The following is a 16,292-nucleotide window of genomic DNA, read 5'->3' on the forward strand; positions in this document are numbered from 1 at the left end:
ACTGCTTCATGTTGCGGCCCGCATTCAGGGCATTGCAGACAGGTCTGATGCTTATGTGCATGCAGCACAATGAAGAGGAGAGCTATGGGTACATGCTGCTCCAGTTCTAGTAATGATGGAATTAGAGATTTGTTTGTTTTTCTTATGTCTAAAAATAAACAGCAATATTGTGGCAAGCAGCATAGTGAAGGCTATTAACGTAGCCAAAGTGCAGTCAGCATAGACATAAACTGTGCATAAACAAGAAGCCGTGGATTTAAAGGTCCTGATAACTGTCCAGATTGGGCTGTGAGACATCGATGGAAATGAAATTACCATGACCTATAGTGGTAAATCCAGCATGCTGCTCGCTATTTGAGTAGGAATTATAATTCTAAAGTGGCAAAGAAACTCTAAAACCACTAAGTGGTGCAGCCTGGCAGTGAAGTCTTGGTACTTCAGATGTAGTAGTATACGAGATTACTGTACGTTAAGTCGGCCAATATTAAGTATGGCATCTTTATTGCTTAAAATTGCAGTTCATATACTATTAGGCTTTTGTGTTTTATTCTGTACGTATTACATCAAGTAAAAAATGAGTGCAAGCTTACAAGCGACGCTGCCTTTGTGGTAACGAGTGGAGCGGCAGAGCAGGACAGCTGTTCAATGTATCACAGCGCACATGAGGGCAGTTGTATGCACATGAGCTTACGAGTTAGTACCTCGAGTTCTGTGGTCGCCGTGAGAAACAAAATGCCATCGGGAAATTGTGCCGTGAATGGGCGCCAGCACTGCAATAACAAAACTTAGCTCGGCTTGTATAAAAAAAAAAGCCTGGCGCATAGAGCCAACAAAAGCATGGCATTCGAGATAGGTTTGTGTTACTTAGAGGGAGCAGTCGCTGGGGCGTAGAGTTGGGCACCACCTATTATTGTAAAAATAATTCAACACTTCATAAAACACAAATCACAGGACATCAAATTAATAAACAAAATATCACTTTCTTAGAGCAAAAGCCGCACTGGTTGTCTGCTCCCCACCAATATCAGTGAATAATCGCTATCACTCTCACCTATCACTGTTTCCAGCATTTTTCTTGAGCACAACTACATCCTCAATGCATATAGAAAAATTCTGATAAAAAATGTTTCAAAGCACTTTCCGCATTACACTGTATGTTTGGACACTCATACGAGTAAGCTTTCTGCTGCACCAGAGAAAACTGGTACCATAAAAATTTGTGGTCAGCCCCTTTAACACTTTTTCAGTAAACAGAATTTCTGCTGCCTTTGGTTGTTTTTATTAATGCTGCCAGGTCACAAAACCCGTAAGAAATAATTTTCTTGGTCAGATCTGTCAACAAAAAGCGAATGCAAGGACAGTTAAAATGGCTTCTGTTCACTTTCGGAAACAAAAAGTTGCTCAGGGGCAGTAATGAGGCCACTAGCTAACATGGCTGGCATGACAGAGCAGCTCACTTGATGCAGCTGCTGACGACAATGCCTCGAGGCTTGTCTTCAGTGCCAAGCTTGACAATCTTTTCAGGAAGGGCAGTCGGGTCGGACAGGCTGACTCGGCCGACAGAGGCATCCCTGTGGCTGGTCCAGTAGAGTTCATTGTTCACAGGCTCATACGCAAGGCCTTCAACTGAGCCTTGCTCTGGAAAAGCAATGTGCCCCAGAGCAGCACTGTGACTGACTGATGCCTGTCACAAATGTTCGCGTGCCACTCCTTTGGAAAGAAGTAGCTGAACAATACTAGGTCACAACTGATGTGCCACTTACTCCCCACAATCACAGAAAATATTACATTAAGCATGAACGAAAGTCTCAACTAGGTATTTCTATATAAACAAGACAACAACAACCACACACAACAGCTCTTCTGCAACACAGATAGAAGTGCGCTGGAATCCTGATAACTTTAACAAGCTTAATTTGATCTCACGGATAATTTCTACCAACTGCCCAAGCACAGGCTGTATACTGAGCACAACTTCACTAGTATGTTTGCATTTCAGGCTAGTTGCTGGTTTATACATCTACACTTCAAAACAAAAGTTACACCCCAGATTTTTTTTTATAATATAATAACCCATTTAACCAGAGGAAAGTTTGACAGTTCAATTGGTTCCCTGTAAAGAGCACATGTCCTTCTCTAGCCCTGTATGAAGAGAGAAAAGCTGAAGGATAAACGTATAAGTAGTTAATAAATTATGTAAATACAGTAAGCATAGAGGTTTACACTTCCAGTGGGTGAAGGCACGCCCTAATGAAGCATGGACAAAGAGAAAAAAATAGACTGTGCACTTTCCACTACGAATTACATTAAAACAAGCATGACTTATTCACAGATTCTCACTTTTGGAACTACAACACCCAACACGGTGCACCGCAGTGTCAAGTAATTACATACAAAAGGTGTCGTACATTGTTTCTTACCATTCACATTTCATTTCAGTGTTCCTGCACCCCTCTTGAATGATATCATGGAGTACACGAAACTCGCACTCATGAGGTCAAAATGTCTTAACTTCTATGCCGAAATTGATGTGTTTCACAAGACAGTGAGTCAATTCAGTGGGTCACCTACTAAACACATGTTCACACATGAAGTCCAAATCTACATGGCACAAGTAATTCTTCCAGGAAAATAAACCTGTTACAACAAAACCTCATTAATTTGGGTTTTAAGGGACCGAAAAAAAAAATGTCCAAATGAACCAAATGTCGAATTATCGAGGTTATCAAGAAAACAATAAACAAATGCTTGCTATGTGAACACATTTTTATTTACAGAATGAATCAGCAAATTCTGTTTCTATTTCGCACAAAAGCAGTGCAGAAGCAGCAATTCTCGTTGTCTCATGACTGATTAGTGCTTACAATGGCAAAGGCCACGTGACTTCCTTTCCAGCATTGCTGTGGAACACACTTTCATCTGTGACATGTTTTTTTTTTTCACTACCGTGTGCACATCCTGATAACTTTTTAGTCAGTAAGCTGGTCACCAACAGATTGTCCATCCATCGCGATATAGCCTGTGCTCTTCCTTCTCAAGAGCTTTGCACTGAGTTAGTACAAAAGTACTGTTTGCTGCAACCCCTTTGGATGAAACCACGGCCACAATCGATGTGATGATGGATGGTGACCTTACAGTTTTGAAGGCACACGGCCGACACATGCACCGAGTCAAAACGAAACTACCATTTGCTGCGACAACTGCAGACGGAACCGCAGTCGCTTTCAACATGATCATGCATGGAGACTACACAGTTTTGAAGGCACGTGGCTGTCGTGGTGTTATGCACGGCAGTAAATGCAAGAACAAAGGCTTTCAAGGCACAAATAGGGATGACATGTTCCAGCGGTGCTGTCATTCACATGTGATTTCCGCTGATTACTATGGCGATGAAGAGCCACTTCTTTCAGGTGGATGTCAGTACTGTTTTTGCTGTTTTGCATTGCACATTTCTGCGCTCCGCGCTAGCTGAGCACCGAGAGTTATCCAAAATAACTGATGTGTGGCCAAATACGTCCAAATTAACAAGAGTTTGAACTAAATAATTTAACAACACCTGCAGACGGGCTACACGGTGCATTGCAGATCGACGGAAAATAAGCGCACTTGAAGACACATACAAACAGCCAAGAACAGCACCTGTCCTGTCCTGAACAGCGCCTGTCCTGTGTCTTTCTTGGCTGTTCATGTGTGTCTTCCAGTGCGCTTATTTTCCGTCGCACTAAATAATGCATACACCTGCCGAAACGAGAGTTCGAGTCCAAATTATCCAATTTTCCTAATTATCAAAGGTCGAATTATTGAGCATACCCAATCATACTGCTCATATCTGTACACATTATATAAGTAATAAATAAAATTTTGAAAGTTACCTTGCTTTCATCACTGAAAACACACTTTATATATTTTTTCTAGAGGACTTGCCACAACGCAAACGGGGAGTAAAAGAAAATCAAATATAAGCTTGTAGAAGGATTGAAAAGTGGACGAGTTGGAACCTATCCATTCTTGGACAGCACACATAAAAAACGAAACACAAGAAAGAATATAAGGCAAATGCTGGACCAGAATACATTGCAGTGCTTGTCCTGTATTCTTTCTTGTGTTTTGTTTTATATGTGTGCTGCCCAAGAATGGATAAGCTCGTAACAAGGGGCCTGCGAATATCTGAACATTTAGAATATTATTGAATATTATATTTGTAATATTTGTTTTCGATTCAAAAACGAAGTATTTGAAAATATTCAACTGGATACAAATATTCGAAACAAATTGAGTATATTGCTGGCTGCGCGGGAGCAAACATGGCTCTTAGCGTTTATTTCTGTCTAATCTAAGTAAGTGTGCCTGATTTTGTGCTGAATTTTGCGATAATTTTATCCTGCTGGCGAAATTTCACCTGTAAACCCCGCTTAGCCACTGGGTGTCTAAGTTTTGCAGAAAAGCCAGCCTCTCAATAGCAAGGGGTACGGCTTTGTGAACAGCGAGGGTGCATTCTTTTGCAGGCTCCACCACCAATACTGAGCTTATTGCTTGACAGCAAATATGATAAGTGACGACTGGTACAGGGTCAAATGACTGAGTTTGCAGGTAATTGCAGAGGAAATTACTGTTTTCTAAAGCTAATATAAGCTAAATGCACAATCTTTTAGTACAACGGCTTACTAGTTTAACTTCTTTGCAAATGACAATGTAGTTGCAAAGTTCCAACATGTTGAAATAAACCAACTTGCTAATAAATGCATGTGCATATCATTACTTGATATTCTATGCTAAATATTTGTATTCAACTCGTATTCGAAAATTTTGATATTCGCATACGCCCACTTGCAGCTCTGCATCCTGCAACAACTGCAGCAATGTCTCTGCAAACTTATTGTCCGTCAACCAACGTGTGCAGTTTGAAAACACACTTGAAGCGACCTCAACTTACAAGAGAAAAGGAAGTCACATGCAGGCTAAGCGAGCTCACTAAGTGGCGAAGAATCAGGTGAAGTCAGCTTACTTTGGACAAGAACGGTGTGGCCAGAGCCATTGAAGTGAACGCTGTTGATGCTACCCCGCTGGATGTCTGAGTAGAAGATGCGACGCTCAGAGTAGTCAAAGGCAAGTCCAATGATGTTGCGCATAAACTCCGAACTGGAGATGCTTGGAAATGGTGCATTCAGGTTCGTCTCGTCCATCATGTGAATGCTGTCTATCGTGCGCACCCGCGAGAACATGACAAAGGCTTCATAATCTGCATAAGAGGAGCAGAAAACAAAGTATAGGTCAAACTGTCCACAACAATAAAGTAAGCTAACAAAAGTACCCGTGAAAACAGTTACATAGAGTGCCCTTTTTTTCTTTTCTTTTTTTGCTTCTGGAATCTTGAGTAAATCACCTCTGTGCAAAGTATGTGGTTACTAAAAAAAACCGTCTGCAAACCTGAACAACTACATACCAGCAAACACTTTCTTTGTCCTTTTTCTGGATACATTATGACCATGCAGCTAAGGTGGGATGCTACTCAATATCTACAAGTTCATTGAAATTTCTTTTATTACGCTGTTATTCAAATGAATAACTACTATTAGGTAGTATCAAACCATCTCATATCACCGTAAAAGAAAAGTGTAGACAGCGAATGCAAGAGAATAGCAGTACTCTGTAAAAATTTAATCTGTGACTGCTCTCTTAATTAGGCTTTAATTTTACCCTCATTTCTTTGCATGCACTTACGCATGCGGCGCGGGTTCTAGAGACAAAGAAATCGCAAAAAAAATCAATATTTTGAAAACTGTGTTTTGGAATTTCCAACTATTATTCAACTCCTTCGCCAAATTTTGTGCATTGTAAATAACAATATTTTAGCCATAATATAAATTTTTGGCACCAGTGTGGGCTAAATATGAGCCAAAGTTTCCGTAAAAAAGCGCTTTTCCCACGGCGCGTGACGGCCCCAGCAGTCGTTCGGTCGTGTCGACTGATATATCGTTTGAAACAGCAGTCTCTCGTCTTCATTTTCCTGCCACCACCTAGCTCTGTCTGCCCATTTGCAGTGAAGAAATTCCGCCTCAAAAAGAAGACCCAATTTATGCTGTAATTGTTCGACAAAAGCATGTGACCCTCAGCTAGCCATGCACCACTGGCTAGACTGGTGTCATCTGCATAGCTCCACGGCCGCTTCGCACATGCCCTGCCTGCCAACGAGGTTTCCCATGTTGAAGCAATGCCGACCTCGACTCCGAAGTTCGCTACGAAGTACAAATTTAGAAAGAAAAAAAAAAGGAAGAGGAAGTCGGCGTACAATGTCGAGAAACGACACACCGCCGCGCCGCTTCCCGATGACATCGATAAGGCGGGTTTATGGTCCGACGCTATCGCCACATGGGGGAGCGTCGTTCGACGCAAGGCGCGTTGGTGTCCGTTGGCCGCGTCCGGTTACGCTGGCTGCACCAGTGTGTCGAACCATCACTCTAACTATAGACGCTGTTGTTCTCGCCAATGTGACGTAACGTATGCGTGCACTCATGCTACATCGGACTATAGACCTTTGCACTGAGGCTTCCACGGGCGCCACCACCATTGGACTACTAGCGCCGCCTAGCGTCTGCTTGGCGGCGATGCCATACTGGACTGTCGTTGCTCAGCCTCAGCCGGCTCAGCACTGCTGTTGCTGTCAACAAACAGATCTAAAAACGTTGGTTGCTATCTAGATCTGCATACCTCGGTATCTTCGGCCTTCACAGAGTCGTCTTGCCACTTTCGTGCTATTCTCACCAGTGTCGAGAGGCATCGGCTCAAGCCGAGACGGAAACTTTCCTGCTGGAAGCGGCCGTACGACAGCACGCGACTGCCGGATGGCGCCGGCAAGCGTGAGCTCAGCGCTGCAGCTGCTTTCACCCATGATTCTCCATGTCTTAAGTCTCCTCAGCGTCGTTTTGGACCTTTAGTGCAAGTATCACCAGTGTTGAGAGGTGTCGCTTTACGCATTACGGCGAATGCTTTCCTGTTTTGAGTGCCCTACATTATTTTTTATATTGTTGTTTCTGCTATGAGAAAAGGAGTAGCCGTCACCATTGTAAGGTGACTACGTCTCTTTCTTTTACTTTCATTTCAATAAAAGAAAGAGCCAACAAGGCCAAAACTTGACCTTGTTGGCTCATATTTGCATATTTATAGCCTATCTAAACATTAGGGGCTGACAATGGAGACACACACAGCGCATCTTACCTACTTCGCGTGCGTATCCGAGCTGAAGCATCGGCTCTGGATTCTCAGATGTCCGCTTCCCGTCGATAAAATGAATCGAGCAGACGCGCGACGACTCCGTATAGGGAGGAATCCCTTGCGATTTATAGTGCTAATCCAGCGATGCTTCAGTACCCCGTCGCAAGGAAACCGATACAACAGGAACATGATGTAGCCGCAGTCCTATTGCAGAACATCGTGCGTGCTGCACTGCACTTTTCTTGCTGTATTGCGCTTTTCTGGTTGTTCGAACAACCGTACACAGCGCAGTGCTGCCCGGACGTTCGCATAGCCTGTGCGGATAAGCATAAAATCGCGAAAACGTCGTGCAGGCAATGCGGGAACTGTGCGCGTGACAGTCCAGCAAAAGATGGCAACTATGAGACGCTAGCTACTCTCGCTACTGGGGGCCTGATATCCGTTTCCTACTCTCTGGTTCGAGGCTTCCTGTGCAAAGGTCTATATTTAGCCCGCCCGCTCTTGCAGTCGAGCGACACGGGAGATCCCGATGGCGCGTCAGGCCTAGTCCCCCGAAGCGCTCCTGACAACGGCCGCATTTCATCGACGTTTCGGCACGATGCTACTATTCTGCAGTCGAAATTTTTGTGGCGTATTGACAGTGAAGCTCAAGGAAAATTTCAAGCATTAGCGTCAACTCCTGCTACTGACCGAAAATCGGAACTACTAGATCGCATTGACGACATCGCTGCCGGGACAAACAAGCTGGCTACGTCTGCTGACAGAGCGTCTGCTGAAAATTTGCTGCTGGTGCTCAGAAGGCATCACCGTAGCGACACTAGCCAGACAGACTACATTCCTGGAGGCTACTAATGCAATAGCATTTGTATATATTCAAATATTTTGTGGTATTCTGCTATAAAAATAAGCTCATTTTGTTTTTCAAGTTTTCTCATAATCTCATTTTTAGTGCTTTTTAAGCTTGCTGAAGCGCTATCTCGGTCTTCAGGGCACATAGAACCATAATTTTAACAGTGGCATGTAGCTACATGTGAGTACTACACAATGCTAGGAGCAGATTATTTTAATTTCGCTTTTGTAAATTTTAAAACCTGGCTACTAATTGGACCACATGATTGCCATGTCTGGAAAGCGAACTTCAATTTGCTCTAAAATTTGTAATACCTGCAATATAAAAAAAGTAGTCCTACAGTTGTGTTGCTTACACTTTGTAGTATCCAGCCATATGTCTTTATAAACATTCTGACTAATACTCTTCTTACAATTGCTCCGATAAACAATAGATGATTAATTTTAATTATATCTGGAACCACTCAGTCAGTTTAAAACGTAATTATATTGTTGAAATCAACATGAAAAACTCTGTCTGGGTGACAATTTTTATTAAATTTCATTTTAAAAAATTCTGAAGACCTCTTCCACCCTTATTAACATTTTTTTTTTAGCAGGTGCAGAAAGCGCTCGGAAACAAACATTTACAAAAACTACGAATTCATATACATCAGAACCTCGTTCATACGTTTTGGAAAAAGAAATGCAAGAAAGAACATACTAACTGGGAAAATGCATGTTCCAAAGTAAATAAATATTTGACAAACTCAACTGTAGTTGACATCTACGTAATGTGAAGTGTTGTGCATATCATTGCGGCGAGAGGCATGGGACACTGATGCGCATCGAGGCTGGTGGAGCTTCTGGAGCATGAGATGCATTTTGTTGTTTTACTACTGCAGAGCATTTTACGACAGCGACAGGAAACTGAAATGAAATTGAGCTGGTCGGTGAAGCCATATGCTGCCAGAGCAAAACATGGCACTCGCATTGTGCAGCCTGCAAGGATGGCGCATTTGAGTTATCGCCTACTAAAACCATGCAGTACACTTCCATCGGCAGGCACTATGCGCTGTATAACAGATGGCCAAAGATGCCTGTCGAAATAGGACTGGCAGCAATAGTGGTGAATGTTGCATGCGACGACCCAGGAGTGGAGTTGCTGGTACCAGTATAGGATACTGAGCGCACGTTCTGTTTTCACGTGAGATTAGTGGACAAGTATTGCAGGGAAGCTGATGCGGTGAGCAGCTACTGTTTTAAATCGTATGCGCCTCGCCCCTTTTTTGTTTACATTGGATCTAGTGGCTGGAAAATGTATCATATGATCGCAGTTTGGCGATGCTCTGAACGTTGGTGCCGAAAGATCGTGTCTTCCGAGAACATATGAACCGGTAAAAAATAAGCATATCTATGTTGGGTCATTTCTTGTCTTCTTGACTGGAAAGGTTGGCGCCGGGAAATTGTACGTAACAGGATCATATCAACAAGGTTCTACTGTGTAAGATATAAATCACATATTAATTGTTTGTTGGCAATGAAACATCTTACGCTAGGTCTGCTAAAACATTTCTTAACCAACAGACATTAATGCTGCCTATGCTTTCAGCATACAGCTTAGCTCAAAACTATTGTGGAAAGCTATCCAATGACACCAAAATGCAGATGAAAAAATAAGTACTGCTAAAAATTCTTTGTGGCAGCAAGGGTGGTCAGAAACAACATAGAAATATAAAAGGTAGGCTGTTTGAAAGATGCAGAAGCATTTAGAATGTCACAACACGCTCAAATGATGATATCACTTAGAAAAGTCATGCTTAGAAGAGATACCAAGAAAAAGAGTACCATAGTAGAGTACGCCTTCCAAATACTTTGATCTGAAAAGGTTGATTTCATGCTAGAAAAGTTGATTACTAGCCAATGAAATGAAAGTCTAACTTCCTTGTTTAAATTTTGTATGCGAGACACAGTACCACTGTGAAATCACAGATTTAATAGTACTTTCACCTATTTCATGCGTTCTTGTGGCTGAAAGTTAGCCAAAACTTACCATGTTGAGTCTTTGTGTACTTTCACGCGCAATGTAACTCTTTTTTATTGATAAATTATTAACTACTCCAAAGCAGACTTGAGTCAATGTAGGCCACAGTCTGCGCAACGGATTGGAGATTCAAAGACCAGAGTCATTGTGTAGCTCAATTCAACGAAACAAACCTTGGCAAGTTCGTCCATCAGGAGCCACTCGGCCATGGGAGCAAGCACAGGTGTGGCCGTTGTCTCCCTTGTACAGGCACAGCTCCTGGCAGCCTCCATTGCCCACACTGCATGGGTTGCTCGTCTCTGCAAGAAAGCCGACAGAAAAAAAATTTATCAAGTGCTTGAATCACCATCACGGGGTGGTGCCAGTTCATTATATAATTAAACCTTGATAACAAACTCCAATATAATGAAATTCTCATTATAACGAAATATTTACCTTTTTATAACTTCTTGTTCATAGGACACCATGTTTTTAGAACCTCAATATACAAGGTGTTTATACACGATTTTAAAATAACAATATTTCACTGCCACTGCAAAGAAATATCAAGACAAATGGATGCAGATGGTCAAATGGTTGAATTACAAGCAGCTGCTTTCGAACATCGAACATACCTCTCCAATTGCGTGCTGCGACTGCCAAAGCGGCTGTATACAGTTGAAGTGCAATAAGATCCTATCGCGCCGTGTGCACTGTATGCTTTGGGTGCAAGCGAAACTGCGCGAGGGCGAGCCAAGAAAGATGGTGGCTTGAGTGATCGTGTGGTAACACCATCAAGCGCATGAGAGGGGAGCAAGTAGGGGAACAAGTTGGCGTACATCTCCTTTTCAAGTGTGGCCGTGACTGTGCATGGCTGTCAGTGTGGCCGAGCACATACATAGCCCACGTGGCCTGTTTTAGAGGTCACCTGCCACATGTGCAGAAAGCAGACATGCCAAGATCAAGATGGCGTGGCATCATGTGTGCTGTTTTGTTTAGTACTGGAGGCTGCTTAATCTCAAGTTTCAGAAACATGTGAAGTGAGAGGCAGACGAGGCACACGTTCTTCACTGACGGTGCTTTCCATGATAGCATTGCCACTGCAAGCTACAGTATCAGCCACGGGGGCAGAGTGGATGCGAAAGCGTGGCTGGCTTAGTTCCGTACCGTCAGTGTGAAGATATCGTCGACACGGCAGGAAACAATATCTTTTGTTGCCAACTCTTAAATTCAACAAAATGAATCTTTTTCTCAATCAAATTTGCTTTTTCCAATTGCTAAATAATTCAGAAAATTTGCCGACCCCTCTCGCGTAAAAAAAAATCCATCATCAACTGTACTTATTTGCATAACAGATTGAATTTCAATGTAATGAAATTTCAGTATAACGAAGCAAATTGCCATTTTTACCGACTTTGTTATGTTGACGTATAACTGCTATCTTTTCTTTTTCTTGTTTGCTAGACCCTATGTACACCATGCATTTTATGGACAATAAATGCAAATGGTGGTTAGTTGGCGCATTATCCTGTTCTCGCTGTGTTCCTACCCATCACGTAGATGTGTACCTCTATGTTACACGAGTATAACATTCCAAGCAAGCCATATGTGAGGTCACCAACATAAAAACCAAGAAACTTAGTTAAATGGAAACACATCGACAAAGTTCTGGAGCACACATTATGATATAGCACTAACTAGCACAGATACCAACAATGCAAAATTAATATGCCACAGTGTTTACCACACTGTAAGTACTCTCGAGCAGTAAAAGTGTGAGTATGAGACAAATCATACAACTCACCTTGCTTCGGTCGTGTGTGGAAAACTTGCAGATCCTTGACTGAATCGGTCAAGTGGTTTACCAGCATTTCCTCAAGGCCTGGGTCATGCTTTTTGACTCGGAAAATAGATCCATCCTCACGATGGCTGCGAGAGAATACAAAAGGCTTTTTTTGCACAGCTGCAGCCTTTGGCAATGGGATTTGCAGTAAAAAGTTATTGAGTTAACCAAAGAATGTGTCTTGAACAATTGTTTTGAGGACAATATAAGTCACTATATGAGCTGATGCCTAATAAGAGCAGTAGAAGCTGACATAAAGAAAATCCACAGAAGGACACATTTCTTATTTTGATGGCACCACATTGCAATATTACACCAGTACTGCATTGCTCAAAAGTGCGGGAACTGTAGTGTTGTGCAAATATCCGAATTTCTGAAATGCAGTTTCGAATATTATGCTATTCGATATTCTCTTTAAAAAAAAATTAATATTAGACTTTTTGAAGTGCAATGATTGTAAGGGCGTGCGAATATTCTAAACTTTAGAATAATGAATAAAACAGTCACCATTCATAAGTGCAAATATTTTTCAAATACTTTCAAAATATTTTAAAGTGCCAACTGCATCCAAATAAACAAAGTTTGAGCAAAAGTATGGCAAATTTTCACCCTTGCAGGCATAGTATAGACAAAAAAAACACGAGAACTTGAGTAGTGGGGCAAGCTGCATCACTTAGGTAGCCATGTTTTACAGGCCTTATAGTGACCATTCACTCTCTCTGAAGAGTGCTATGCATGTGAAGAAACCACTTGTCTGCTCCCAATGCTCCATTTATGCTTTTAATGAGCAACGCTTCATAATGTACTATGTAATGACAGAAACTTGCGCTAACTTTAACAATACTGGGACACGTGAACATAATTTTATATTGTGATAACGGCTGTTCATTATCTGAAAACTATTCTATATTCGATTCTATTACCTTCTGGCACTAACTTGATTTATATTCAGATCAGCCTCAGAAATCACTATTTGCACACCTCTAAATGATGGTTTTATATATTCAACTTTGCATCAATACAGTTGTGTTAAGCGGTGAATCAAATCTGATGTGCAGTAGAGCATACAAAGAGTGGAAAGGGGCACTGTAATGAGACCAAGTACACATTCTTTATACATGTGTGCACGTGCCGTCTCCGATCACATTACGTGCACTGATCCATCTAATAAGTCTGAGACGTCTAATCAGAATAATAACATTCGTTTGACACTCTATTCTGTTTATGCTTTGTCTAGTCACTGCAATAGTCTACATTGTGCTTTGTTTTACTTATGTGCTCTTCTCATAAACTTTCTATGTGCACAAAGGCAGTTGCATCATGCTTTACTATTCATTAACCTCTTTGTATCTTCCACATTTAGTTAACGAGTTTTGTCGCACTAAATTTTGGTCTCATTCTTGCAAAGAACAAGTCATTAATTTCAATATGCCGTGGTTCCTATGCATACGAGTTTGCAGCTATTTCTCTGCACAACTATTCAGTATTCAATTTAAACATAGTCATCTTAAGCACTATTTGCTTCGAACTGAAAATCCACATTTGCATATGCCTATAGAAACGCTGAAAGTTATTTTTCCAGAACATGGCCCCAGTTACCTAAAGGTTTTCACAAGTGAATACGGAAATTTCGTGTAATACTGTTATGAGCCACCTGTCCTGCAGACAAAGAAGATGTTGCATAGCAGACAGGAAAGAGGACGAGCTGTGCCCTGTACCTCCACCAAAAATATTATGGGGAGATGTCACAAAGGGTTTACATACACTATTTACAGAGTGGCAGCGAGTGGCACCACAACAACAATGATGGGGAAGGATTGGATTGGATTTCCTTCTTTGATGGCGCGTACCCACTGGGGGGGATTGGCCAAGATTTAGATGGTATTAGGAAGATGCTGGTAGTACAAAAACTGGTAAAAGTGTCATGTGGAAACGGATAAAAATAATGTTTGAAGAACTTAAGAAAAACGTCTTGAAACAACTATGGATTCCTCCACGGCTGAGCAGACATACCTGTGGTAGTTGCCAAGAGAGGAGGCTCCTCGAGAAAGGATATTTAAAATGCAGAAATTTAAACCGAGTTGTGTGAACATTGATTCTAAAATGTTTTTCCTTAAAGCAGAAAAACAGCGGCAATAAGAAAAAATGATCAATGGTTTCATCTACTGCACAGAATGGGCACAGAGGGGAGGGTGCTAGACCTGCCCTGTGACGATAAAAGTTTAATAATGGTGTTCGACAGTGTGACCGGGTAAAAATTACTTCAAGTTTTTCTGGTGTGAAAGGAATTTTTGCGCCAAAGGAATAGGAGGTGTTGATATACTGAAAAATTTGCTATCGCTGGATTCAAAAAGTCTAGAGCAATTGCATATCTCCTGTACCTAGTAGTAGTTAGGTAAGCTGATGCCGGAAGTAATGATAGTACAGGGCTATTGAGGAACGCTCTAGTGAGACTGTCAGCCATCTCGTTCATGTATAATCCCTTATGACCAGGCACCCAAAGTAACTTAATTAAATTTATGTGGTCAGGCACTAGAAAATGAAGTGTACATAAAAGGCTAGCACCACTATTTGTTGTAAGCGATGTACACAAAGATAAAGAATCCGTTATTGTCACTACCGTCGATATTGATGAATTTAGCTTACATAAGGCTAATAATACAGCTAAAAATTCAGCCTGAAAGACAGATAAGTAGTCCGGAATCCTAATTGAGAATGACCAGCCTAGAGTAGGAGCAAGAATCCCAATTCCCGATTTTTCTCCACACTGTGAGACATCTGTTGCAATGACTGCATTTATACCTAAACTCAATAAATGATCCTGCAATAGTCCATTTAATATATTTTGAGATAAATTTTTCATTGTTAGGGTAGATGTCATCATAGATTATTTGTAGACTCTCTCGCACATCACAAATAGGTGGCACCTTCCAAATACGTACATTTAGGGGGTTAATCAATGTTTGTACAAAGACCACCTGTGGTGTATGAAACTGGGGCAGGTGGCACAGATCGTCCTCTTTCTTGTCTGCTATGCAACATCTTCGTCCACAGGACAGGTGGCTCACAACAATAAAAAAAAAAAATGGCTGTCAGTATCACTTAACTTCTTTCATCTCTTGCTGTCTGATGACTGCCTCATGCACCATGGCTTAGCAAACGGAGTGAGGGCTGTACAATAAGGGAAAGACGGAGACCTTTTGAGGCAAGAAAAACAAGCGGGCTGAATCAGTGGTGAGTATGGCAAAGACAGCGGCTCGTTATAAATGTGCCTTCTGAAAACTCCTATTAAGAGTACATGATATTAAAATCTGATGCGAGCTTGAAACATTCTTACATGCTAAGCAAGTAGGCATTTTTCTCCACCAAATAGGCACTGATAAGAAATGTCTAATGCCCTTAGAGACTTACGTGTCAGCCCAGTAGACATAACTGCCATGAACTGCAAGTGAAAAAGGGTTCTGGAGAGGACGATGCGAGTCTTCCATGTCTTCCTCCTCTGTTCCCGAGGGTGTTGGAAAGACAGTTTCACGTCCCGTGCCATCCATGTTGACCCTCTCAATTGTGTCGGTGCGCGAGTCGCACCAGTAGAGTTTGTCTTCTTCAAAGTCAATGGCCAGGTCATTCACTAGCTGTACTGATGCATTGACAAGGACAATGCGGTTTGAGCCATCCAGAGCTGCCCGTTCTATCTTTGGTGGTACACCCCAATCACTCCAAAAGATATACCTGTGTAGTAGCAAAACAAGCAAAAACGAATGAAGACAAAGCTCCCCCACTGCTGACAGCAAGTAAATGTACAACATGTGAGCTTTAGCAAAACATCATAAACATTCGTAAACACTGATCCCAGTCACCTTATTTACCATGATCGGCTAGATTTCTTGAAAACGCTCTAGCAAAAATTATGTTGCCAGAGTTCTGTATAAATAATGCAAGCTCTCTCACATGAAAGGTCATCGTCTCAAGCCAAGCTTTCCAGAAACATTTCTGTGCCACTGTCAATACTGATCATGGCTGCGCACTTGCCAAATAGGGAAGACAGTTCAAACTCTTTACTAATTCAACAACTACAGCTTTTCAAGTTATCAGAGCAAGTTAAATGCCTTAAAAGAATTTTATATCAGGTTAATAGCACACAAGTGCTGCTCCCTTCACTAATATCCAAACAAGAGAACACGCTGCAGCAAACAAACAAGAACCTACCCTTTGTACGGATGCACAACAATGGCCCGGGGCTTATCCATGTTACCAGAAAGGAGAACATATCGGCCGGATCCATTGAGCCGCGACACTTCGATGACATCGTACGAAGGGTCAATCCAGTACATGTTGCCTACAAAGGTAAAAGTTTGCATGCTCATATACTTGGCTTCATTTCAACAG

The 16,292-nt window shown here is 41.8% G+C and overlaps 1 protein-coding gene across 2 annotated transcripts in view; it reads right to left on the minus strand.

Annotated features, from left to right (window-relative positions):
* LRP1 (LDL receptor protein 1) overlaps positions 1–16,292 on the minus strand; it is a 223,339-nt gene that overhangs the window by 92,353 nt on the left and 114,694 nt on the right. For both annotated transcript variants that reach the window (XM_075681667.1, XM_075681666.1), the window contains 6 exons: positions 16,113–16,242; positions 15,318–15,635; positions 11,868–11,992; positions 10,258–10,383; positions 5,006–5,239; positions 1,458–1,638 (listed from right to left, as the gene is read on the minus strand). In XM_075681667.1, the coding sequence (XP_075537782.1) occupies positions 1,458–1,638; positions 5,006–5,239; positions 10,258–10,383; positions 11,868–11,992; positions 15,318–15,635; positions 16,113–16,242 (1,114 nt within the window). The remainder of the gene's footprint in view (positions 1–1,457; positions 1,639–5,005; positions 5,240–10,257; positions 10,384–11,867; positions 11,993–15,317; positions 15,636–16,112; positions 16,243–16,292) is intronic.

The sequence above is a fragment of the Dermacentor variabilis genome, chromosome 2, assembly GCF_050947875.1.
Source record: "Dermacentor variabilis isolate Ectoservices chromosome 2, ASM5094787v1, whole genome shotgun sequence".
Taxonomy (NCBI): Eukaryota; Metazoa; Arthropoda; class Arachnida; order Ixodida; family Ixodidae; genus Dermacentor; species Dermacentor variabilis.